Source organism: Mesoplodon densirostris, chromosome 1 (assembly GCF_025265405.1).
Source record: "Mesoplodon densirostris isolate mMesDen1 chromosome 1, mMesDen1 primary haplotype, whole genome shotgun sequence".
In the NCBI taxonomy this organism is placed as follows: Eukaryota; Metazoa; Chordata; class Mammalia; order Artiodactyla; family Ziphiidae; genus Mesoplodon; species Mesoplodon densirostris.
In genome coordinates, this window is record NC_082661.1 from 57,349,873 (window position 1) to 57,376,007 (window position 26,135).

The 26,135-nt window shown below is 38.7% G+C and overlaps 1 protein-coding gene across 4 annotated transcripts in view; it reads left to right on the top strand.

Moving 5' to 3' along the window:
• The window catches only part of ADGRA3 (adhesion G protein-coupled receptor A3), a 125,934-nt gene that overhangs the window by 81,614 nt on the left and 18,185 nt on the right, over positions 1–26,135 (top strand). For 3 of the 4 annotated variants that reach the window (XM_060103619.1, XM_060103591.1, XM_060103601.1), the window contains 4 exons: positions 7,366–7,527; positions 10,329–10,532; positions 19,512–19,725; positions 19,936–20,144. In XM_060103619.1, the coding sequence (XP_059959602.1) occupies positions 7,366–7,527; positions 10,329–10,532; positions 19,512–19,725; positions 19,936–20,144 (789 nt within the window). The remainder of the gene's footprint in view (positions 1–7,365; positions 7,528–10,328; positions 10,533–19,511; positions 19,726–19,935; positions 20,145–26,135) is intronic. The other variant, XM_060103610.1, reaches the window with a different exon arrangement.

Genomic DNA, 26,135 nt, shown 5'->3' on the forward strand with positions numbered 1-26,135 from the left:
GAATTCTAAGTCCTTAATATCATAAAATACCTAGTCCATGTTCAATTTTCCTTGATTATTATTATTAATTTATTTATTTATTTTTGTGGTACGCGGGCCTCTCACTGTTGTGGCCTCTCCCGTTGCGGAGCACAGGCTCCAGACGCGCAGGCTCAGCGGCCATGGCTCACAGGCCCAGCCGCTCCGTGGCATGCGGGACCTTCCCAGACCGGGGCATGAACCCGTGTCCCCTGCATCGGCAGGCGGACTCTCAACCACTGCGCCACCAGGGAAGCCCCTTGATTATGGTTTTTAAAAAAGAAAATGTGGACCTCATGTCTGGGAATTCATTCATATAATTTTGTAGTTGGTTATGTGGGATTTTGTAGACAATTATGTCACCAGTAAAGAACAGCTGGTTTCTCTGTTCCTATATAAAATACATCCTTCTTTTATTCTGGTTATATATCCATTGGTGAGGACCTCCAGAACACTGCTGATTCATGTTGGTGATGAGCGGTCTTAATGAGAATGCTCTAATGTATCATTATTAAGTGTGATATTTATGTGCTGCTGCTAAGTGCCGAGGTGCAATGTTGGGGTAAGGGGTCACTTTGAAATTAGTTCTTGGCTTGAGGTTTTACAGACCACAGAAAAAAGGTGAACTCTGCTTTCAGTCCTGTGTGAAGGCTGATTTGTGTTGACAAATTGTCAGGGAAGAGATTTCTTCACCTCCCACCTCATGCCAGGGTCAAGACAGGGAAGTTTCAAGTTTCCTTGCCGTTCCCTTCCTTTCTTGAGGCTAATTTAATGATGGTTTGCACTGACCCTGGAGGTGTCTCCTTTGGGTTATCAGCCTTATGCAGTGGTCTTCTCCTGTTAGGCCTGTGTTGGCGGGGCCTAGGCCCTGCATGGAAGTTAAAACATAGTCAGTGATCAGCTGAGTTCACCCTCAGAGCTCCTTGGATTCCTGTTGTTTTGCTGTTAGTCTCTGGTGGAGCCTTTATTTTCTGACTGACCAGTGGTGCGTTTAAAAGGTAACTTTTTTCCTTCAGCATTTTTCACTTTTATAAGAATTGTCCAGATTACATAGACCTTCATGCTTCCAGAAAACGAGATGCACATAATGTTTCTGTAATCAGAAAAAAAACAGAATCTGCTTCCATTGGGAGAACTGGAGGAATCTTGGAAGTTCAGCTTTTCCATTTGTTGTGAACTTATGGCTGAGGGTGTTGCCCATTACACTCTGCCTCTCTTGAATAGTGTTCTTCACGTGTTCTAAGAATTTTTTTTATAAATGCAAGTTTGTCTACCTGGAGGAAATGTTTTTCTTTCTGTTAATTGTAAAATTGTCTTTATTGCCTTAACTAGAAACATAGTAAGCATCAATTTTTCCCCAGTCCCAGCAGCTCTGCCTTTGACATGTAATTTTTTAATTTTTTTATTGAAGTATAGTTGATTTACAATGTTGCATTAATTTGTGTTTCAGTTATACACACACACACACACACACACACACACACATACATATAGAAATTCTTTTTTATATTCTTTTCCAATATGATTTATCACAGAATATTGAATATAGTTCCCTGTGCTATACAGTAGGACCTGTTGTCCATCCTTTCTATATGTAGTAGTTTGCATCTGCTAACCCCAAAGTCCCAGTCCATCCCTCCCCCTCCTCCCCTCTCCCTTGGCAACCATAAATCTGTTCTCTATGTCTATGAGTCTGTTTCTGCTTCATACACAGTTCATTTGCGTCATACTTTAGTTTCCACATATAAATGATATGATACGGTATTTGCATTGATGTGTATTTTTGACTTATCTGTGTCTCTCTTAAGTCTGTATTTCTCACTCTTAATTCTTTTTAAATTAAAAGATAAATAATCTTTTTAATTGTGTTAGGCTGCCTCAAATCCTTTCTGTAAAGAAATGGAGAATAAATGCAACATTTATTCCATGTGACATTAGTTCCAATCTTTTTCCCCTCTTCCCTTCCCACCCATTTCCCCATCATCATCCTCTTTACTTCTGTACCACAATGATGTCAGAGCTTTCACCTTTGCCATAGTCCTGATGATCATCACAATTAGACCTCTCGTTGAATATTGACTACTTAACTAAACAAGCTGAGAAGCGTTCAGTGGGGTCCCCAGGCCCCCAGGATGCTGAAGCCAGTTAACAGTGACATAAATACACTCCTAAAACTTGACTTTCACAACAGGGCAATTCCTTTATTAAAAGTAATCATGGCAACATAACATACCTTGAGATAGGTATGATCTCAATATAATAGATTGTAATTAGGAGAAAAGCATGAAGACTACTTGAACTTAAATAATGCTATCAACTGCTCTTGTTATTATTTAGTCAGGTTTGGACTGCATGTCAGTTCTGCACTTCTCATCTCCATCTTGGCTGTCCCCAAACAACTGCCCAGCATACTGCCCTGCTGATACATGTGTCTGTAACTTTTACTTCTCTGGTTCTTAGAATTGCTGAGGGTACCCCCTGCTGATTTGTGCTTGAAAACATAAATGTGGGGAGGGGCCTAGATCTCTTGACTTTTCTCAAACTGCATGAATTACTTAATGAAGATATTGCCTTTTTTTTTTTTTTTTTGTCCTTAATTTACTATGAAATGATACATTCTGGGCACTTCTCATAGGGTTCTTGGTCTCATTTTACAGATGGGAAAACTGAGTCTTGGAGAGGCTAAATAATTTGCTATGGGTATTTAACATGTACGGGATAGTTGAAATCTTAACCCAGGAGTACTTAACTCCAAGACACATAAATATTCTAGCTGCAGTGCTGTTTTATGCTTCTATTACATTAAAATTAAATATCATCAAGTTTAGTCTATGTATTATCTTGTGTGTTTCATGAACTAACATCAGAAATTCATGGAATTTATGGACGATTTTTGAACTAATTTTGCCCAGGGTTCTGAACATGAATATAGAAAACAACATGAAACACTCTGTCTCTTACAGCAGATGACATTTAACGATTTCATTGTTATTAATGTGGCATTTTCATTTTTTTATCCTTTTATCTTGGATAAAGTGTGTTCAGAGTGTTTTCATTTGATCCTCACTGTTTAGTATGACAGGTGGAAGAGCAGGTGCATGATTCCTTCTGACCCTTTTGTGGCTGGCGTGGCCTTCAGGGAATGCGGTCAAAGAGAGAAGACAGTGCTTCCTAACGCTGGTTGCAGTTATTAAACTATATCTGTGTGTCACATTTCAGGAATACTTTTTAAATCCAGTGTAATTCTTCATGCACTGTTATCCTTTCTGTGTCCCTTTTTTGCCACTGTGAAAGATTCAGAACTACTTCCGTAACCAAGCTACAGAAGCATGTAGCATTTCGTGATTACCTGCCCTAGGGAATATATTGGCAACAAATCCCTTTCCTTAGTTCTTAGCCATTTATAATGAAATAATGAGAAAAATAGCTTGTTCTCAGCTAAGGCAACCACTCTTATTAGCTCTGTACATTCTTAGAGATATTTCTCTTCTTTACAATTATTAACACATGTTAAATTCCTTTACCGGCATTATCTAGTGACCCATAGCTGTAGTTCTTTGATCAAAACATAGTTTTTCAAAAGAGATGATGTATCAGTCAGGTCTCATGTTGGATTTTCATAAAGTCCATACATGTAAAACTTTTAAAGAAATTATGAAACTAGTTGTACTTGTGCTCATTTTTTAAACACTACAGAAATATTTGAGTAGTGCCTCAGAGGAGAATTAGTATTTTCCTGTATTTTATCTTTTAAGTTTTTGCAGCCAATGGTCATTTCTTTTTTTATAGCTATAGAGCAGGGGTCCCCAACCCCTGGGCAGCCTACAGGTATCCGTCTGAGACCTGTTAGGAACCGGGCTGCACAGCAGGAGGTGAGCAAAGCTTCATCTGCCGCTCCCCATCCCTCCCCGTCCCTCCCCGTCGCTCCCCGTCCCTCCCCATCGCTCTCCATCCCTCCCCATCCTCCCCATCCCTCCGCATCGCTCCCCGTCCCTCCCCGTTGCTCCCTGTCACTCCCCGTCCCTCCCCATCGCTCTCCATCCCTCCCCATCACTCTCCATCCCTCCCCATCCTCCCCATCTCTCCGCATCACTCCCCGTCCCTCCCCATCGCTCCCCATCCCTCCCCATCGCTCCCCATCCCTCCCCGTCCCTCCACATCGCTCTCCGTCCCTCCCCATCCCTCCCCGTCCCTCCCCATCGCTCGCCATCCCTCCCCGTCCCTCCCCATCGCTCCCCATCCCTCCCCGTCCCTCCACATCGCTCTCCGTCCCTCCCCATCCCTCCCCATCGCTCGCCATCCCTCCCCGTCCCTCCACATCGCTCCCCATCCCTCCCTGTCCCTCCACATCGCTCTCCGTCCCTCCCCATCCCTCCCCGTCCCTCCACATCGCTCCCCATCCCTCCCCATCACTCCATATCACTCCACATCACTCCCCATGTCTTGCGTGACCGCCTGAACCATCCTCTCCCCTACCCCCTGTCCGTGGAAAAATTGTCTTCCACGAAACCAGTCCCTGGTGCTAAAAAGGTTGGGGACCACTGCAGTAGGTATATCTTACCGCATCATCTTTTTATTTATTTTCACATACAAACTTGAAATAAAAGTTAAGAATAAGAGATAAAAACATAACCAAATTAGTCTAACTACTCTGAATTCCCATTAAGAGGTGGCGGTTATTATTTCAGTTGCTGTATAAATGGCTGATTGACATATTCAGGAGTTACTACCCGTCTTCATAACTCCAGAAATAAGGGCTTCTGTTAAAATGAAATTTACCCTCATACCTGTTGTTTTTGGGAATATGTTCCAAGGCATTGATGTTTTCAAAAATTGTGTCAAATGAACAGACTCAGGATTCTACAGAGTTTGATCTTGTTAATGTCTTGGGTTTGGGTGAAATGCCTCTTGAGAATATGTGAGTCTATTGGAATAGGGTTTTTGAATTATATTCCATTACTATCTATCATATACTACTCTGCTTATTTCCTTTATTGCAGGTATCACAACCTAGTCACTTTTTTAAAATGTATTTACTTGCTTGTTATATACTTTCTTTACTAGGTATAAACTCCAAAACAGATCTTTCATGTTTCTTATTTATTTATTTTATTTTATTTATTTATTTATTTATGTATGTATGTATGTATGTATGTATGTATGGCTGTGTTGGGTCTTCGTTTCTGCGCAAGGGCCCTCTCCAGCCGCGGTGAGTGGGGGCCACTCCTCATTGCAGTGCGCAGGCCCCTCACTGTCGCGGCCTCTCTTGTTGCAGAGCACAGGCTCCAGACGCGCAGGTTCAGTAGTTGTGGCTCACGGGCCCAGTCGCTCTGCGGCATGTGGGATCTTCCCAGACCACGGCCCGAACTCATGTCCCCTGCATTGGCAGGCAGATTCTCAACCACTGTGCCACCAGGGAAGCCCTTTTATGTTTCTTTAACTGCTGAATCTCCATTGCTTGGGACAGTGTCTAGTTCACCTTGGTCCTCAATGAATATTTAGTCAGGGAGTGAATGGATATTGTACAGCTATTGGCTTTTATACGAAGAGTTACACTAATGAATAAGGGTATGGATATAAATAGGATGTTGTGCTGTCCCTGCCCCCAAGATGTTTACACTGGAATTAAAATAAGGACAGAATTGTGACACACGATGGTAAGGGCAGTATGAAGTCAGTTAACGATATTTTAATTGGATGAGGCAGTGGGGCTTTCCAGAGGAGGAAGTGGCAGTTTTGCTGGATGCATTGTTTCTCTTTATATGTATGAACATATAGACTTTAAAAATGTACCCCTCTTAACACTTCTTCTAGAGCCTGTCATCCTCAAATAGACTTACTTTGGGATTGAAATGAAAATAAAAAACAATAAAAGTAACAAGAAGAGCTATGTTTTGAGTACCTGCCATGTGCCAGGCATGGTTTCAGGAGTCTTACTGTTATTAGTGGAACTTAATCTTTACAACATGCAGAAAAGACAGGATGGTTATTATCCTTATTTCACAAATAAAGGAAGGTATGGGAGGTGCCTGCCCTGCTCGCCGTCAGGATCTGCGGTTCTGTTCTTTCCCCTGTTCTTACTGCAGTTGCTTCACTCCAAGGCTCCGGGGGTGGGATCTGGTGGATTTCTGCAGGCTTGTCTTGTTCCTGAAGTGAACCATGGGTGGAAAGGACTGACCTTTTTCCAAACCCCTCTCAGCTGTCATAGTTACACACTCTGGGAAGAGTATTGGAGGCAGAACAGGGTTGAAAAGCTCAGCTGGGATCTTCTGGGATGATCTAAAGGTCTGCTGAAATGGCCTTGGCTTTCTGGCTTGGCTTTGGGGCTTTTGATGCTTCTTTCTTGGTTAGAGGACCTGCCAGTTCGTAAATCCTCCAGTGCTGCCTCTGGAATGCTTGTGTTCTTTGTGCCGTGGCTCTCACTCTTGTGAACATTTTGCTCAGTAGCAAACCCCCTTGACAACAGGCTGCCTCCTTAGCCTGGACTGTTCAGTGCACTTCTCTGATATGGGACACACAAGTCACCATCAACAACGGCCAATTGACATTGCACTGGCATTGCCCAACAGATGTTTACATCTGTAAGTTATGAACTGAGCTAATGAAAAGAACTGAGTAAATGAAATGAAACAAGCGGTGGAAAAGTGGACACTTCTTAGGATCCATTTATTTCGTGGCACTGGGTCTTAAACCATCCCTTGAGTTGGGAGGAAAGCAAGAAGCAGCTCATGCGAGGTAGAGGGAACCACATGTGCATAGACATGTGTGATGGCCCAGCGCATATGGGGAACTTGCAATAGTTGGACGTACCTAGAGTTTTGAACATGACAGGATACTAATGAGGGAGCCAGTGTAAGTTTCTTTTTTTTAATTAAAAATTTTTTTTCAAGTTGAAGTATAGTTGATTGACAATGTGTGGCAAATATTTCTTAATAATAATGTTAAGTAACATGCAAAAAGAAGATAAGTAATTTTCCAGACAGAGTCGAGATCTTTTTATTCTGAGAATCACGTGACATCTTTCCCTCCCCTTGATTAATTTAATTGCCTTTCTCCTCCTCACCTCCATCCTTCATCAGTTTGAGTACTGCATGTCGGTCTTTTCACCAATGATTCGATGGTTACTTACGTATACTGTTTTGAGCTAAATATTACCAAATGGTTATAACTGACTGTGCTCTTCCTATCTGGAGATGTTTTAATGAGAAGCAAGTCAAATGCCTGTTGGGTTTTCACATGAAAATTTAGACTGAAGGCCCATCTTGGTTTCTCATTAGGATTTTGATGATGTAAAGCCGCCTGCGTTGGCTTTAAAGAGCTTCCTTTTCTCTCCTGCACGCCCGCTAGCTTGGTGATGTAATGGTTGACATTGCAAGTAACATCATGTTGGCTGACGATCGTGTCCTGGGGCTGGCGCAGAGGGAAGCTAAAGCCTGCAGTAGGATCGTTCAGTGTCTACAGCGCATCGCCACGTACCGGCTAGCAAACGGAGCTCATGTTTATTCAACAGTAAGTGCAACGTTAGCCTAGAATTCTAAGGAAAAGGTTCATTTAAAGCAGCTCTAGCTCAAAAGAGATAAGTCTGTTCCCCATTATGGGGTGAGTATTTTGAAATTGCTGATTATTACAGAATTTCCTGTTCTTAGACATTTTAAGAGAGAATTTTGCCTCTGAATAGTCTGTGTTCTTGGTAACTGGAAAGTGCTATCTTAATTTGTAATTTGAATGGTTAGCACTATCTCATCCTCTGAAACTTGCTACAACACAAATAACAGCACTATAGAATTGCCCTCCTGTCACATACCCACAGTCCATCCTAGATGGTATTCTGTTCCCGTCCCTGAAGGATGTTTTGAAACAGTGCTTGATTTCTTGCCCAGGTTTCAATTTCAAAAGGAAACAAGGATTCCCCCCAACCCTTCTGAACCTATGGGCATTTTTCAGTCAATTTCACTCTTGGGATAATGAGTTATTTATATGTAATAGTCACTCCATTAAATAGTATTGTTTTATTTGTCCTAAATTTCTTGGTGTACTGCTTCCTTTTTTTGTTCTAAAATGTGGTAAATATGACAAATGTGGTAAATTTAATAAATAATGCTTTATTCTTTTAGCAGTCATATTCTGATCTGGCCCATGATTTTCATTTTCTAAATATTTTAATGGGTTCATCGAATGTTCTATACCTCCTCCTATGATTTTACACAATTCAAGATTGCTGTCTTTCCATTGATCAGTGGAACCTTTTTTTTTTTTTTCTTTGCACAGTACGCAGGCCTCTCACTGTTGTGGCCTGTCCCGTTGTGGAGCACAGGCTCCGGACGTGCAGGCTCAGCGGCCATGGCTCACGGTCCCAGCCGCTCTGCGGCATGTGGGATCTTCCCGGACTGGGTCACGAACCCATGTCCCCTGCATTGGCAGGCGGACTCTCAACCACTGCGCCACCAGGGAAGCCCAGTGGAACCTTTTTGATGAGACTGTGTTTTATTGGTCCTTTTGCTCAGTTAAGTTTAGGACTACTTTCCTGAATAATAAACAAAATGGAGGCTTAGCGTGACTCCTATCTTGACTGTTAGTTCAGGGTAGTTGCCCTCTCAGGCATATGATCTTACTTGAAATGAGCTTCCCAGTTTTGGGGCCACACTTGGTCCTCCAGGTCATTTAGATCCATTTTCAATCCTGTGCTTCAGCCTTGCTTATTACTCAGCACAGAGAACTTCCTTCGTTCTTCTGAGAACCCAAGGATATAATAGGGGGCAGTGTAGTGGGTATTTGCACACCATTTCAAAGTATAAAAAAGTTTCTGAGAAACTATATATCTACTTATGATATGGCTTCAAGGGCATCTCAAAATGGCAGTTTTCTTTCTTTCAACTGAGGTTTCACATGTTTACCATGATTATATATGTCTTTGATTGACAAAAAAATTTCGAATATAATTTGTTAAATATAATTGAATTTAGTAAGATTTTTCACAGTGTGTCATCTGTGGGACAAAAGCTAATGCAAAGATTCCTTAGTCTTAAAAATTTAGGAAGCCACCAGTTATTTTCTACTGTGCATATGGTACTTGGAAAATTCTGCCTTCTTATATTTAAAATTTTTAATCTTCCCAATAGATTTAGATGCCTCGCACGGAAGTCCTGTGTTTAAAAAAATTTTTTTAAAGGGGACTTCGTCCACATATGATACTTAGAATGATGCCTTGCCTCTATAGTAGGCATAGAATGAATCATCCTTGAAGGAAGGAGATGTCATCTTGTCCCTGAAGTTTACAGCACATGCTGTCATCCAGATGGATGTGAAAGAGACCCGTCAGCCTGTCACTTCTCATGCCCTCTGTCGTGGTTCTCACAGTGGGAGTGGTGGCAGCAGTCCTCCGGTCATGGGCTTGATGGCTGTTTGTATCGGCAGGCCGTACATTTTGGTGGACCCTTGAGTTCAGTCTCACTCTTGCATTCCTTAAAATTGTTGGGTCACGTGCCATGTTTTTCAGGTGATTTTCAGGCCTAATTTGCTTTTAAAATCTGTACACTTCTGTCTGGCCTAGCACCTCCCTTCTTTTTCTGAAGAAACAGCTTTGGAGCGAGTCTGTATAAAGATTTTATTGGTGAAACTTAATGCTAAGAGTTGTTGTCCCCGTGAAAGAAAAAAGTGAAGATGGCATGAAGTGTTGAATGAAGCAACTTTTTTTTTTTTTTTTTTTTTTTTTGCGGTATGCGGGCCTCTCACTGCTGTGGCCTCTCCCGTTGCGGAGCACAGGCTCTGGATGCGCAGGCCCAGCGGCCATGGCTCACGGGCCCAGCCGCTCCGCGGCATATGGGATCCTCCCAGACCGGGGCACAAACCCGTATCCCCTGCATCGGCAGGCGGACTCTCAACCACTGCGCCACCAGGGAGGCCCGAAGCAACTTTTAAGTGTATTATGATCATTAAGGGGGTCCACTGATTTTTCTAGCTTGGTGTTTTTTTGTTTTTTTTTTTTTTTAGTAAGACACTTCCATTTTCAGCTCATAGTTTCCTGCAGCATACTCTTCAAATTATTGTAAATTGACTTCTCATTTATATCTGATCTTCCATACTTTGGGACTTGCTCTTTTCCTCTTCATGGGTATCTTTCTATTTTAGGACATCCTTTTGTTTCCAGCATCTTTTTGCATTCTGCCAGTTACCTACAGTGTCTTTGTTTAGTAAGAATGTGAGCTTTCTCTTCTAGCTTATGTATAGTGTTTTGTGTTTGAAACTCTTTGAAAGTGCTTTTTTCCCATATTATAAATCTTTTATAACTCCTGTTTGATTGACTTTTGAAGTATTCACCCAATATTGCTCTGGAAGCTTATGTCATCAAGGCTGCTGGCTTCACTGGGATGACATGTACCGTGTTCCAGAAAGTGGCAGCTACTGACCGGACAGGCTTTTCTGACTATGGGAGGCGGGATCCAGATGGAAACCTGGATAAACAGCTGAGCTTTAAGTGCAACGTTTCAAATACGTTTTCAAGTCTGGCTCTGAAGGTACGTTATATTCTGTAATCATTTAAGGCTTTACAGTTAGATTAGAATACAGTCGACCCTCCGTATATGTAGGCTCTGCATCTGTGGACTCAACCAACTGCAGATTGAAAATATTCAGTCCAAAAAAAAAAATCCCAGAAACTTCCAAACAGCAAAACTTAAATTTGCTGCATGCTGGCAACTATTTACGTAGGATTTACATTGTATTTTCAGTTATTTACATAGCATCTGCACTAGGTATTATACGTAATCTAGAGATGATTTAAAGTAAGTATACTGGAAGGTATGCCTAGTTATATGCAGCTGTTATGCCATGTTAACATGAGAGACTTGAGCATCCATAGGTTTTGGTATCCGAGGGGATCCTGGAGTCAGTCCTCTGTGGATATGGAGGATGACTGTACTCAGAACGTTTTGCTTTGCAAAGATAACCATACTAAAAGTTATTTGGAGGGAGGGGATATTGGTATTGCCTTTTGCTGTTGTTTTGAAAGAAATTTAGACCAAGAAGGGACACATCATGATTTTCATGGGCCTGGACATTTTTGCCCTCTGGACCCCTTTCTCCACACAAATATGTCAAAATTATATTTCACAACTGCAGGGGTAAAAAGATGAATATATTAATATTACATATTAAGACATTTTCTTTGACTTTAAAGTTCATTTTTATGCTTCTGATTTTAAAGAAAAACATTTTCATAGACCTCCTTAAAGTATTGTGTGCCCTTGGCTCTGGGCCTAAGGGGAAAATCCAGGCATTTAATCAGGCAAGCTGTAGATCAAAATTTTTAGCACAGAAGCGCAAGCATGTGATGTGTGTTCACAAATTGTGTGTTTTATTGCAGTATGCAAAATTAAAAGCATTTTTATTGATTTTTAAAATTTGCGGTTCAGGCGTGTTTCATTAAACTGCATTGAAGCAAACAGTGAAAGTACAATTTCAACACCCTAATGGAATCATGATTTTTTCTTGAGCTTTGTGTGGCCATGTGTAACTATGTTTTTGGTAGTTTATAATTACACAGTGCTTTCTTTGTTTCTGGTTTGTTCCTGAATTATGTCACAAACAGTATTCCAGTCATTTTATGCCTGCATAATAATCAATGAAATAGGTATTAGGTGTCCTGGTACACTGTGGAGGCTCAAATATTGAATGAATGAATGAATGAAGAATTAATATATTTTGTCATACTTTACCCTGGTGACCTCCATAAGGAGAGCCAGTTTGCCTAATTTAATAATAGTCCAACTTCCCCCACTGCCCAAGACAATCTCAACTATGTCAGAATGTCTAATGATAATATATTTACTTGACACCATATATTCAGAGGAAAATTGGCAAGATTTGTTACTCTTGGCTGTAAGAGAGTATTTGACGCACCTAGCGATGCTACTCCTTAATGCCTGCTCCTTTCCTTAGAGTGTTTTTTATTGGTAAAAACATACCACAAAAGGCATCAAAACAGCATCACACACAAGCCCATGAGAGGTGTATGTCTTTTAGGAATACTTAAAATTGATGAACCCTTCTATCTTAGATGATCATCTAAGAGAAATTAAAAATGATGAAACCCGGGCTTCCCTGGTGGCGCAGTGGTTGGGAGTCCGCCTGCCGATGCAGGGGACACGGGTTCGTGCCCCGGTTTGGGAGGATCCCACGTGCCGCGGAGCGGCTGGGTCCGTGCGCCGTGGCCGCTGGGCCTGCGCGTCCGGAGCCTGTGCTCCGCAACGGGAGAGGCCACAGCAGTGAGAAGCCCACGTACCACCAAAAAAAAAAAAAAAAAAAAAAAAAAAAAATGATGAAACCCAACATTTCATCAACCTTACAGCCTATCCCTTTGGGTAAGGAGAGTTTCTACCTGCTGAAGTAGAAAGCTTTAAATGAATACCCTCAAATTTGTTAATTTCATACTGTTCTATCATTTTAAGATCATCTTGGTGGCCAGAAACCAGGGACACATCACACTGTTATTCATGCTTTATCAATGGACATGCTTAAACCTAGTGAAAATGGAACATATCCTTCATGACACAAAATTAGTTAAAAATTTTCATGTTGAGAGTACCAAATGCCTTAGCATTTTAACAGGAAACTTTTACATTGTAGACTTTATACTATGGCAATTTTTACTCTTTTTGCCTTTTTTTTTTAATGCCTTGAATATACTAACTAGACATCTTGAATGTCTCATAATTGATTGCATTACCCTTGGATGGGAGAACATGCTAGCATAAGAAGTTAAACCCATAAAAAGACAGTCCTTAGCAGTAGGAGCCTGGCTTGAGTTGCTTTCTACATATTTCTTGAATCTTTATTGTCCTGTCTTTATTACCTTCACAGCCCAGATTGGACTTCCGTTCTGCATTGCCCACGCTATCGTGAGCTCCTATTTAGCCTCTGTGTCTCCAGGCTCTTCTTAAAAATTCATCCTTCTCATACAGATTGGTCTGCCTAGGGCAGTCTTCAGCCAACACGTACCAATCCAACCATACCAGTTAGTAAAATATTGAAGTACTTCCTTACCGTTTAGCGAGTAGCTGCTGCCCCAGTCCCCTGAGTCTCCTCAGCTGGCGTCCTGGTCCTTCTTCCAGGAACACAACCCAGTCTGTCCACCCTTTAGCAACTGAAGGGCTGGTACCTACAGAGCAGAGGTCCTGTACGAGACTTCCCCTCTGAGGAAGCTGCTCAGATTGTTAATATTGTGAATGTTATCCCTGCATCTACCCAACACGGAAATGGACCTTGCAGATCCCACGATAAATGGTGTCCCTTGGAGGCTGGCTGTCAGTTAACTTCATCATTTATCTGCCCTTGTCTAGTAACAGAAAACTTCCCTTGTTGTCTCTTCCAACTACTGGCCATTCTTAGGCAAGGCTCCTGCTCATTCTTCTACTAGACCCCCTACTCCTCCTCTCCCCTCCCCAGCTCCTTGGTTTGATGATAACACACAGCAGAAATGTCAACTTCGAGAATCTTACCTAATAGCATTTGGTCTGTCCTCGCCTCTTCCATCCTCATCTGAATTTCTCTTCCTCGCTTTGCCCATAACACTCTGCTCATCTCAGGCATTGCATGTTACACGCAGGAGCCAAATGGGTTTCTTACAACTCCTGGGTTGGCCTGAGGGTTACTCGAGGTCAGAGCTAGTGCTTGATTCATTGATGAAATCCAGTGCCTGGTCTCAGTCCTTCAGCCAGTTGGAGATTGAATTACCTGTCATCTGACCCTTAGAGCACCTAATCTAATTTTTTTCTTAACCAAATGCTTCCTTCCACTGTTGCTACCATAATTCAGATTTGTTAGCATCCAAAATATTACCTATTTTCGATTAACTGCTAAGAGCTTTTAGTAGCTGTTGGTGCTTTGAATTCAGCTGTTAATGTAGCCAGAAAGAATTGGTTCTTTAAAATTTTCTTGACTGGAATTTAGAAATCAGGTTTTCTTTATGCATCCCATATTTCTCTCATCCCATCTAGGGCTTTAGCCCAGCTGAAGTCCTTTTAATTTCCAAGCCAGCCGTATACATCGTCACACTTCCTGCCTTCATATGTACCCTTTTTCATGCCCTCAGTGTCCCCCCTGCTTGGGGAGATCCCTGCTACTGTCTCCTAAGACTCCATTCGGTTGGCAGCTTCCTTCTCTTCCTCAGACAGAATTCATCATTGCCTGTTAGCTCTATAGTGCTTTATTCACTGTCTAGAATAATTAGAAGCTGGTATGCTGGTGAGTTGAGTTATAGTGAGAGGCCAGAAGATATGGTTACCTAAATGTGTTCATATTCGGCTCCCCCACTTAAAAGCTATGAAACCTTGGGCAAGTATCTTAACCTCTCTGAAGGTCAGTTCCTTTCTGTTACATAGGGATCATGAAGTGATACTAAACTCAAAGGGTTATTGAGAGGGTTTAATAAGGCAAATACGTAGACATTTACAGCAGTGCCTGGCACAGGGTTAGCACTTAATAAATGTTAGCTCTTATTGTTTTATTATTGTTGTTGTCTTTTCCTTGCTAGATTTTTAATATTTGAGGGCAAGGACAATGGCTTATTTCATTGTATATCTCTAGATTCTGCACAGTGCCATGCACAGAGGAATGAAACATCCAATAAATGCCGTTGAACAAAAATTAACAGCCAAACTTAATTCGCAAAGGAAGTCAGTTAAAAAAAATTCTAAAGACAAACATAACCCCTGTTAATCTTCAGTGGTGAGATAATCAAAAGGTGGAATGAAGTTAATAACTAATTATACACAAGACAATAATTAGGTTGTATCATAACATCTATCTGTTTAAAATCTAGTGAGTAGATAGTCAAGGAGACATGAACAAATTACTGTTTTTAATCAGCTGGCTCTTTGACCCATTCTAATTTAATTTTTAGAATTCTAGAGACTTAAACAAAATTAGGATTTCAGAAAATTTTGATTTATTAATTACGTAGTGTCAGAAGTCCAGATTGTTTCATAAGGAATGATGTTAAAATCTAGTGAAAATATATCTGTTATGATACTTATCATTTTCTTCTTTTAGTGTCATTCTAAATAAGGAAATATGCATGAATTCAGCAAATAAATTCATGATTAGAGCTCTATGATAACATTATTTCATGTGTATATAGTTTGTCAATTTTTCAGTATTGAAGTTAAAACTAAAGCTGAGTTGTAGAAGTCAAAACAAGATGAGGTTTTAGATGATTGTTGGTAAGTCAATTACTTTAAGGCATTTTTTTCTCTCCCCAGCCTCCAGATAGCGACCTGCCACACTATGGCAGTACAGGCAGACCTCGGAGATATTGTGGGTTCGGTTCCAGATAACTGTAGTAAAGCAAATATTGTAATAAAGTCATACAAGTTTGTGGTTTCCCAGTGCATGTAAAAGTTATGTTTATACTATACTGTAGTCTATTAAGTGTACAGTTGCATTATGCCTAAAATACAGTGTACAAACCTTAAATTAAAATATACTTTATTGCTAAAAAATGCTAACTGACAACACAGGGTTGCCACAAACCTTCAGTTTGTTAAAAAAAAAAAAAAAACCACCTCCTGCCCCCCAAAATGCAAATTATCTGTGAAGTGCAATAAAACGAGGTATGCCTGAAATAATAATAAAAATACCACCCACAGTTCCATAGCCTTTTGTGCTTGTCATGGTCATGATCTCCTTTGGTCCTCATAATCATTTGTTAGGAAGATCATTAGCTGCACGTGACAGATGCAACTCACAGGGTAGACAAAACTGTGCAGTGTTAAGCAGCTACTACATGGTGAAGCTGGGATCCAAATTCTGGTTTCTTCTTTCAGATCCCATGTCCTTCTCCCCATGGGTGGCATATGGTCTTCAATAATAGATGTTAGATACCAAAAACATGTCTTTCCAAAAGTTTTTTTTAATTGAAATATAGTTGATTTACAATGTTGTGTTAATTTTTGCTGTACAGCAAAATGATTCAGTTATACCTGTATATACATTCTTTTTTATATTATTTTCCATTATGGTTTATTACAAGTTATTGAATGTAGTTCCTTGTGCTTTACAGTAGGACCTTGTTGTTTATCTATTCTATATATGATGGTTTGCATCTGCTAAGCCCAAACTCTCAGTCCATCCCTCCCCACTCCCCCTCCTCCTTGGCAACCACAAGTCTGTTCTCTATGTCTGTGTGTCTGTTTCTGTTTCATAGATAAGTTCATTTGTGTCATATTTTAGATTCCACATATAAGTGATATCATATGGTATTTGTCTTTCTCTTTCTGACTTCCTTCACTTAGTGTGATAATCTCTAGTTCCATCCATACTGCTGCAAATGGCATTATTTCATTCTTTTTTATGACTGAGTAGTATTCCGTTGTATATATGTACCACTTCTTTATTCATTCATCTGTCGAAGGACATTTAGGTTGTTTCCATATCTTGGCTATTGTGAATAGTACTGCTATGAATACGAACATAGGGGTGCAGGTTGTCTTTTTGAATTACAGTTTTGTCAGATATATACCCAGGAGTGGGATTGCTGGATCATATGGCAGCTCTATGTTTAGTTTTTTAAGGAACCTCCATACTGTTTTCCATAGTGGCTGCACCAACTTACATTCCCACCAACAGTGTAGGAGAGTTCCCCAGAGGTTTTTAGGAGAGATTTTTCTGATTTATTAGCTATAATTCGTATGTTTTATATCTATTTCCATTGCTGTAATCCATATGTTTAAAAATGAATATATGGTTAAATGAAATTATTAATTACCTTTGTGTTCTTGTCTTCAGGCTAACTGGCAAAAAGTGTAATCACAGTAAATGTAACAAATGTGTTCCTTAGTGATTTTTTTTTTTTTTTTTTTCTTTTTGCGGTATGCGGGCCTCTCACTGTCGTGGCCTCTCCCGTTGCGGAGCACAGGCTCCGGATGCGCAGGCCCAGCGGCCATGGCTCACGGGCCCAGCCGCTCCGCGGCATATGGGATCCTCCCAGATCGGGGCACGAACCCGTATCCCCTGCATCGGCAGGCGGACTCTCAACCACTGCGCCACCAGGGAGGCCCCTTAGTGATTTTTTTTCATTAGATTTACAACCTTTTTGGAATAAATGATCAGTACTTCTTTTAAGGAGATTAAATATGCAAGTGTTGCTTTTTTACTATAAAAATTAAATATTATTGATATAGGTGAAGTTTGCTTTTCCAGCACCCCAGGCCACCCCAGGGGACCTATAATTATTATTTAGTAATATTCTTTGTTGGACTTTGAAAGATGTTTTAGAAATCGTAAGTGTCTAACAGCCTTGAATTTGTAGCTCTCATCTCTCAGGGATCTGTCCGTACACCTGAGGTTTTTCATTTGTTGTTGTTGGGATGGTTTTACAAGTTTAAATTTGTGTAGAAAAAAGCTTATACTTCTAGAAAGTATAGTTGACATTTCCTTTTTCAGCTCTTTTAGAAAGTAAAGTATGACTTCTTTTTTTAAATTAATTTGATTTATTATAAAACTTTCCCAGAGAGCTACGCTTTGTTTTCAAGTTATTTTGTGTTCACAACAGAATTATTTTATGAATTTTAAAGTACTTAAGCTTAATAAATGTCTGGTATGTAACAGTTCCTCAGGATTTTGACCTTCTAATTAAATCAATCTACTGATGTTTTTCCTTTTTCACATGCATCCTTATATACTTAGGAGAAATTTATATACTTGATAGAAATATACTATATTAGTGAATGAATTTATAATAAACTTTGTTTTCCTATCAAGTTATATTTGTGAGAATAGTAGAAACCTTTTTATATGTTTTCTTAGGTGAAATATTTCTACTGAATATTTTCTTGGCATCCTCAATTTAAAAGTAATATTCAACTGTCAATATTCAAACTTCTGAAATACTTTTTCCAACAGATATTTATGGTTATTTGCTGTGTTACAACATTATTCTAAGCACGGCAGTTAAAAACTAAATCTGAAGTCAATCATTTGCTTCAGTAGAACCTTTTAAAAAAATGCTACACAGACTTTCATTAATTTCATAAACAATGGGCTATTTTATTGAATACTAGTGCCAGGAACTATTATTAACATAGGCTATCCAAAAATAAATGAGATTATCTGCATTCAAAAATTCTCTTACTCTAGTTAAGAGGAGCAGACAGTGAGATACACAGTGCTACTTTTAAGTATTAGTTATCATGGAGCTGTGTACAGAATGCTGCATGAGTCTAGAAGAGGGAGCACCTACCTGTAAAAGCAGTATCTGGATGAGTCATGTAATTAATCATCCCCCCCAACCAAAAGCCCTATTTATAGAACTTTTCAGCGTCCTTCTCTTGGCTGCCAACCTTTCTCATCCTGATCCTCTATCCTTTGCATTGCCAGCAGAATTAACTTACTGAAAATCAAATCTGACCAGTTTGAGCTTACCAAATAAAAGAATCATGGAGCATTTCAGCCAGAGATGCTGACATGTGCACAGTGGCATTTAAAAAGAAGATTTCAAAAAGTGATAAACTCATTGTGGCCCAGTCTTGTGGTGTAGTGAGTGTTAGGGGACGAATTTGGGACAAGGAAATTAGCCAAATTATATGGCATACTTAGGATTTTTTGGCCATAGTTTCTAAACATTTGGGAACCAAGGTGTTATTTGAACTGAAATAACAACAGATTTGTTGAAGAGGAAATTCTGTTGGCATTGTGTATGTTGGATTGGAGAGAGAAGTGAGTGCCAAGAGAGCGGCTTTGTGATGTCTTTAAAATAAGGACGTTTTTAGATAATTATTTGCCTCCCTGGTGTACAGATTCATTTTTTATGAAATGCTGAATAATTTATAATTTTAAAATCCCTAATAAAGAAATCTGAAGAACAGCCAGTGCCCAGCCAGAATTTTCACTTGTTCCTCTTTGTTACTGTGTTTTCCTAAACGTGATGTGTTTCTTAGTCTCAGTCTTCTGCTAAAATAAGTTTGCTGAATCTAAACTTCTATTATGTTTGTGCATAATTTCTTTCTTCTGTCGTTTGACAGTTGGAATCCATCATAAATCACCTTAAAGTTTCATAAGCCCAAATTAATTATATTCACATTTGTGATATGCTCCCTTTGTGCTCATTTACCATATTTTGTCATTGTAAAATTCATGTGAAGAGTGGTCACTGGGATCCCTGTTCTGTTTAATGCTATCTACTTCAGCAATGTACATTATCGGGAAAATTCACTTTATAGCTTGAAATAATCCCTTGTTCACTACTTTAGCACTCTGAAATAAAGTTTGCTTTTTCTTCGTTTTCTACTTCTTTTGTTCTATGCTATTATATGATGTTTAGACATTTCACTTAACGGATAAATTGTTCTAACTATTAAACTTCACATACCTACATTTAAAAACTATATTCAGCATATAACTAGACAACATTCATAACTATCTAAAATACTCCTGGTTTTTACCTACTAATATGACAACTCTTCTTTATTTTTGTTTTTGTTTTTTTAATATATTTTCAGAATACTATTGTAGAGGCTTCTATTCAGCTTCCTCCTTCCCTTTTCTCACCAAAGCAAAAAAGAGAAGTCAGACCAAGTGATGACTCTCTCTGTAAGCTTCAACTCATCGCATTCCGCAATGGAAAGCTTTTTCCAGCCACCGGGAATTCGACAAATTTGGCCGATGATGGAAAACGGCGTACAGTGGTTACCCCAGTGATTCTCACCAAAATAGGTTTGTCTGTGGCATATGTCATCCTGTAGTCACTGGACAATACGACTTTATCATGCCCTGTTCCTAAAGATGCTTATTTTTGTCCCTTCTCATTTTAATGAGTCACTAGTGAAGAAAAGGTATTTGCAGAGTTCCCATTCGTGGATAAGTTGACATTTAATTGTTTATGAAGTTTGTTTCAGAAATATTTTTATTTCCCATATTCTCCAGATGGTGTGAATATCGATACCCACCACATCCCTGTTAATGTGACACTGCGTCGAATTGCACACGGAGCAGATCCTGTGGCCGCTCAGTGGGATTTCGATTTGCTGAACGGACAAGGAGGCTGGACGTCAGATGGGTGCCGTATACTCTGCTCAGATGAAAATATCACCACCATTCAGTGCTACTCCCTTAGTAACTATGCGGTTTTAATGGTACGGCAGTCGTTAACGTTATGCATAAACACTAAGTATTCTCATTTTTCCCTATGCGTAATTAAGCTCAAATGAAGATTGTTTTTTTTAAACTTTTGACATAAATTGCTCTCTTTAAGTAAGAGGCAACTTTTGGTGTAATTCTGAGTTTAAAGGGAAATTGAGTTACTACGAAGTGAAATGTATGGGATTGAATTTGGCATAGGAATTTTCAGTAAACTTTGTAAGCAAATCCATTCAACTAGACCTTGACCTTAAAATTTGGAAACATCTTGGGTGTATGCAGTCCAACTCTCAACCCAGAAAGCGTGACTCATTTGCCGAAAGATGCACAATGAACAGTGAGAGGTTTTCCTTCTTTGCCATCTAGTGCCTTATCCGACTACACATCATAATTTTTAGGCTCCTTTTGAATTTAGAGTAATGGTGATAATTTCAGTTTAGTTGCTGCAAGTGACAGTATTGACCCAAATATCTTCAATTTTAATGCTAATCAAGTTAATGTCTTGTGTTATTTACCATTTTATATGTCTATTAATCTTTGGTAGAATAACCAGTTATTAATGTATAGGAACAGATCTTTTTATTAATGAGTCATTTAAGTGAATCTGATTCCTGAGTTGGTAATTATGAAATTAGCCATGCTAGTTTTTATTTCATATTGTGGTTATTATAAGATACTAACATCCTGGAGTATGTATACATGCATTCAGAGCATAGTGGAAGGAATTACTGATGACTGTGAAGGACATTTCCCAGCAATGGCTTGAGGCTAGCCTGGGAGTGAGGAAGCCTGCATTCTGATTTCTGCCTCCAGCTCATCTAGACAGTATTTTATCAAAGCACCAAATAATCTTGAAACGTGATATATTTTACTTTAAGTGAAGTATTATTTTCTTAAAAAGACAAAAGAGCGTCTACCACTGGAAATGGTCTTGAAGCAAGCTTGAAGTAGAGTAGATTTTCCTCAATTCTGTGTTTTAGTTTTCTCTTTGCTCCTCAACTTAGGATACATTACCTAGTGTCCCAAACAGGCAGAGGAGTAAGTAGATTATCTGGCAGGGAGAAGGATTAATGTGTGTGTTACTCAGCCCAGATGACAGTGGGTAGAGTCTACATTAGCAAAGACTCAGCTGTGTTTATATCAGTCATCTGTCCTTTTGGGCTTAAAGTTAGTGTTGATAGTTCAGGACTCTCTTCACAAATAGATGTTTGATTTCTGTAAGTCTGAGTCTGGTTTCTATAAGTTCACATTCTGTTGTTTTGTAGTCACCTTTCAAAGAAAGCTTGAAGCAGTAATTAAAATATGAAGCCTTTTCTCTTTCAGTTTGAAAGTGTTTTCTCATTCAGGTTTTGATTATAAAATAACATGAAACTGAGAAGTACTGAAGGAGAAGTAAGAGAGATGCAGCAGCATCTGAAGTTTTTTTAGTAGTTAACTAGAAAAAGTTGGGCAAGAGAAATGAAACGCAGACACACAAAAGGCATTTTATAAGCTTCATTGTTAAAGACATGACACTGTACCATGTGAAACTTTTAGTTTTATTTAATTTAATACCAGTTTAAAACATCTATTTTTGAACTTCCTAGCTATTCAACAATTTAAATTAGCATAATCCTTTTCTTGAAGGAATAAGCTATTCTTTTATCTTTCATACTTTTAATCTTTTAAAAAATGTGATACACAATTCTTTAAAGCTAAGAAATAGCACCAAGATTTTTTTCTATTTTCAAAGAATATCCTTTTGCTTTTCTTAAATATAGCTATGCCACCTAGAGGTAGCAAGATGAGATGTATCGGAAATTGTTGACAAAATTGTAATAAAGTTAGTATATGGAATTTTTGGAGTTGCTAATGAAACATGAAGGCAAAGTTAATGAAATCATACCTACTCTTAAATAAGCCATGCCTAAGATAGAAGAAATAGCTTTAAAAAATTAGAAGTCAACATCTTTTTTTCCTTGCCTGACACTATTTTGAACAATAGGTAAAATGCTGTTTTTCTTGAAAACTGCCTTAATATTGGGTTTAAATAGCAAGTCTAAATTCCTGTTTTGGCAGCTAGCCCATAAAACTTTTCCTGCTCTGTTTTCAAATAATTTTGTATTTAAAAAATGATACAAAAGAATGTATTTGTTTGTAAATCTCAAATAGATACCATAGTTTGGTTCAGTAGACATCCTGCGATAGCCATTTATATCCCAGGTTCTCAAGGAAAAAAGTTAAGCAGAAACTGGGTTTGTTTGAATGTTATGATCGGAAATAGCCAATTGAGCAGGAAACTTTCTAGGAGCTGGGGTCAGTAGGGAACAAAAAAACTGAATGAGTAGGGCCGAACTATTTATGATAGTACTTACTACTTAATTGGTAATAGTAGTGAAGATAAAATAATCACTATACCTTGATTCCCCTTTTGTTATTGTATTCACCTAGAAATACATGAAACCAGAGCGCACTCATTTGTTTTTACACGTCTAGTTTTTAAACTTTGTTTATATAAAACTTGCTGAATGAAAGTGAACTTTGGTTTCATTTACTCTATAATTGAACGTGAATGCTAGCAATGTTTTTGTTTATATAATTCTTAAGTAGGTACTACATTCACATGGATCAAATGTTTCAGTTATTTCTAACACTGAGGTACAGTGAAAAGTTGAACTCCCGACCCTCTGTCTTATCACCTCTTCTCCACAAAAGAGGTAACCCCTGATTAGTTTTTTACAGATTATTGAAGAGATTTTCATGTATATTACAACAAAATGAATACATGGTCCTGTTTTCTTCCATTTTTATACGAAGGTTGCATGCTACAAACGTTTTAAACCATGCTTTTTTCCGGGAAGCAGTATATCTTATGACAATGATAATGATGTCCATGGAACAATATATCTTATGCTGCTGCTGCTATCTTATTGAAGGTGGTATTTTTAGGATGATATGAGGGTGGTGATGGCAGTGGCTAATTTTCATTAAGCATTTGTTTACCAGGTGCCCTTAAGTCTTTATGTGCATTAACCTATTTGGTCGTCATGACCACATCATGAAGTATACTGCTACTATTATTACCCCCAGCTTACAGGTGGAGAGACCAAGGCATAGAGAGGCTAAGGACCATGACCAAGTTTTCAAGGTAGTTAGTGTTGGAATTGGAATTTAGGTTCCAGAAATGTCTTCTTAATCCCACTACTAAATTTCCTTTCTGAAAGTCTCCATATCAGTGTTAAAGAACTTTCTCATTCTTTTTCACCTCTGAATATTATTTTATGATCTCACCATAATTTATTTGCATATTCCTCAGTTTTGTTTGTTTCCAATAATTTCCGTGTACAAAATTATTTTACACATTAGAAAATCTGCAGGATAAATTATCTGAAGTAGAATTGGTAATCAAAGGGGGACCAACACTTTCCTTTTTTCATTAAATTGAGCTAATTGAGCAATGTGCACAGATCTTAACTATATAGCTTGATATTTTAATCTGTGAACACATATTTAGCTGCCATCAAGATAATGACTTTTACTTGAGCACTCAGAAGCTCTGGTATGTTTCTTTCTAGTTAATTTCCACTGTCATCTCAAGAGATGACCCTTCTGATGTCTATCACTGTAGATAAGTTTTTCCAGTTCCATATAAGTGGAAATATACAGCATGCAGTCTTTGTGTCTGGTTTCTTTCCCATCATTACATCTGTGAGATTCATCTTCATTTTTTCATGTGGCAGCAGGTTATTCTTTTTTTTTTTTTTTGCTGCATAATAGTCCATTGTGCAAAGATATCAAAATTTGTGCATTCTACTGTTGATGGGTATTTTGGTTGTTGCAAGGATCTGGTATCAAGAAAAAGCTGCTGTAAATATTCATGCACATGCTTTTTGATGGACATGTGCATTCAGGAGTGGAATTGCTAGGTTGTAGGCACCCATATGCTTTGGTAGGTAATGCCATGCAATTGACCAAAGTGGTTTTATTGGTTTACAGTCTCACCAGTAATGAGTTTTAATTGCTCCACATCCTTGTCAATGCTTGATATTGTCAATCTTTAGTTTTCGTCTTTCGTTGTGTTGTGATTGATCATTGTGGTTTTAATTTGCCTTTCTTTGGTGACTAATGATGTTGAGTACCTCTTCATTTTCATATTGGCAGTTTGGGTGTGCCCTTTTGTGAAGTTATTGCTCAAGTCTTGCCAGTTTTAATTTAGTTGTCATTTTCTCACTGGTTTATAGGAATTCTTCATGAGTTCTGAATAGGAGCTCTTTGTTGGATTTATGTGTTGCAAATGTCTTCTCCCAGTTCATGCCTGTTTTAATCAATTCAACTGCCAGAACAGAATACCACAGAGTAGATGGTTTACAAACAGCAGAATTTTTTTTCTCACAGTTTTGGAGGCTTATTTAAGTCCAAGATCAAGAAGCTAGCAGATTCGGTGTCTAATGAGGGCTGGCTTCCCGATCGTAGATGCTGTCTTCTCTCTGTGTCCTCTCATGGTGGAAGGAGCAGGGGAACTCTCTGGTATCTCTTTTATAAAAGGACACTTATCCTGTTCATAAGGGCTCCATCCTCATGACCTAATCGCCTCTCAAAGGCAGCATCTCCAAATAACATCACATTGGAGGTTAGATTTCAACATACGAATTTTGTGAGGGGGACACATTCAGTCTATACACATGCCTTTTTCCTTTTTCTTTTAATGTTGTCTTTTTATGAGCAGAGTTTCTAATTTTTCTAAATTTTTTTAGTTGTATTTTTTTATGTCCTATTTAAGAAATCTTTGCTTATCCCCAAATCATGAAGATATTTTCCTTTGTTTGCCTTAAGAAGATTTAAATGTCTTTTACCTTTCACATTTAGGTCTGTGATTTGATTGGAATTGACTTTTGTGTATGGTGTGTGGTAGGAGGATTAAAATCTTTAAATTATGCTTTATTTCTTAGGGGAAAAATTAAAAGCAACATAGACGTCATAGTCTTGGGGTTTTTTTGTTTTTTGTGGGTTTTTAAAAATTATTTTTTTTTAAGAAGATGTTGGGGGTAGGAGTTTATTAATTAATTTATTTTTGCTGTGTTGGGTCTTCGTTTCTGTGCGAGGGCTTTCTCTAGTTGTGGCAAGCGGGGGCCACTCTTCATCGTGGTACGTGGGCCTCTCACTATCGCGGCCTCTCTTTTTGTGGAGCACAGGCTCCAGACGCGCAGGCTCAGTAGTTGTGGCTCACGGGCCTAGTTGCTCCGCGGCATGTGGGATCCTCCCAGACCAGGGCTCGAACCCGTGTCCCCTGCATTAGCAGGCAGATTCTCAACCACTGCGCCACCAGGGAAGCCCTTTTGTGGGTTTTTTTACATTTTTGATTTCAGATCTATTTTAAAATTTTATTTTATTGTCAAACTCTTAAAAATACTTATACTCTGACAAACAGAGGGTACCCCGAGATGTTTTTCTTTGGACTTCCTTCCATTATTCAGATCCTGGTGAGTTTAAACAATTACTGATTTATAATTATTATTGATATGATGATAATGAATTATTTAAAACTGCCAGTAATTTTATATTTAGTAATTCTCAGGCTAAAAGTAAACCCTTGTAAATGTGTGAATCTCTGTCAAGTAAACAAAGAATTTCAAAAACTCTTCTTCCATTTATTTGGTTCCTTAATAATAACTGTCTTTGCAGTTTTTAACATACTTTCTGGTATTCTAATATTCTCTGAATTGATGCAGTTTATTTTGGTGGAAAAGCTTACTTTCTGTTTTCTTGCCTATTTTCTTAAACTTTGCACCATATAAAAGAGGGTGACTAGGATCACCGTTTAGTGATGGACTGTTGAGTAAGCACCAGAGACACAGACTTTTCCTGTCTTATATATCACTATATTGCAAACTGAATGACACTTCTACTTTTCTTCTTATGCGTGTCTCCTAGTGGCCATTTATGGACCATGTATTTAGTACTTTTTTTTAATACAAGTGATTTCATTTATAAAAAGAGAAAGAGTGAAA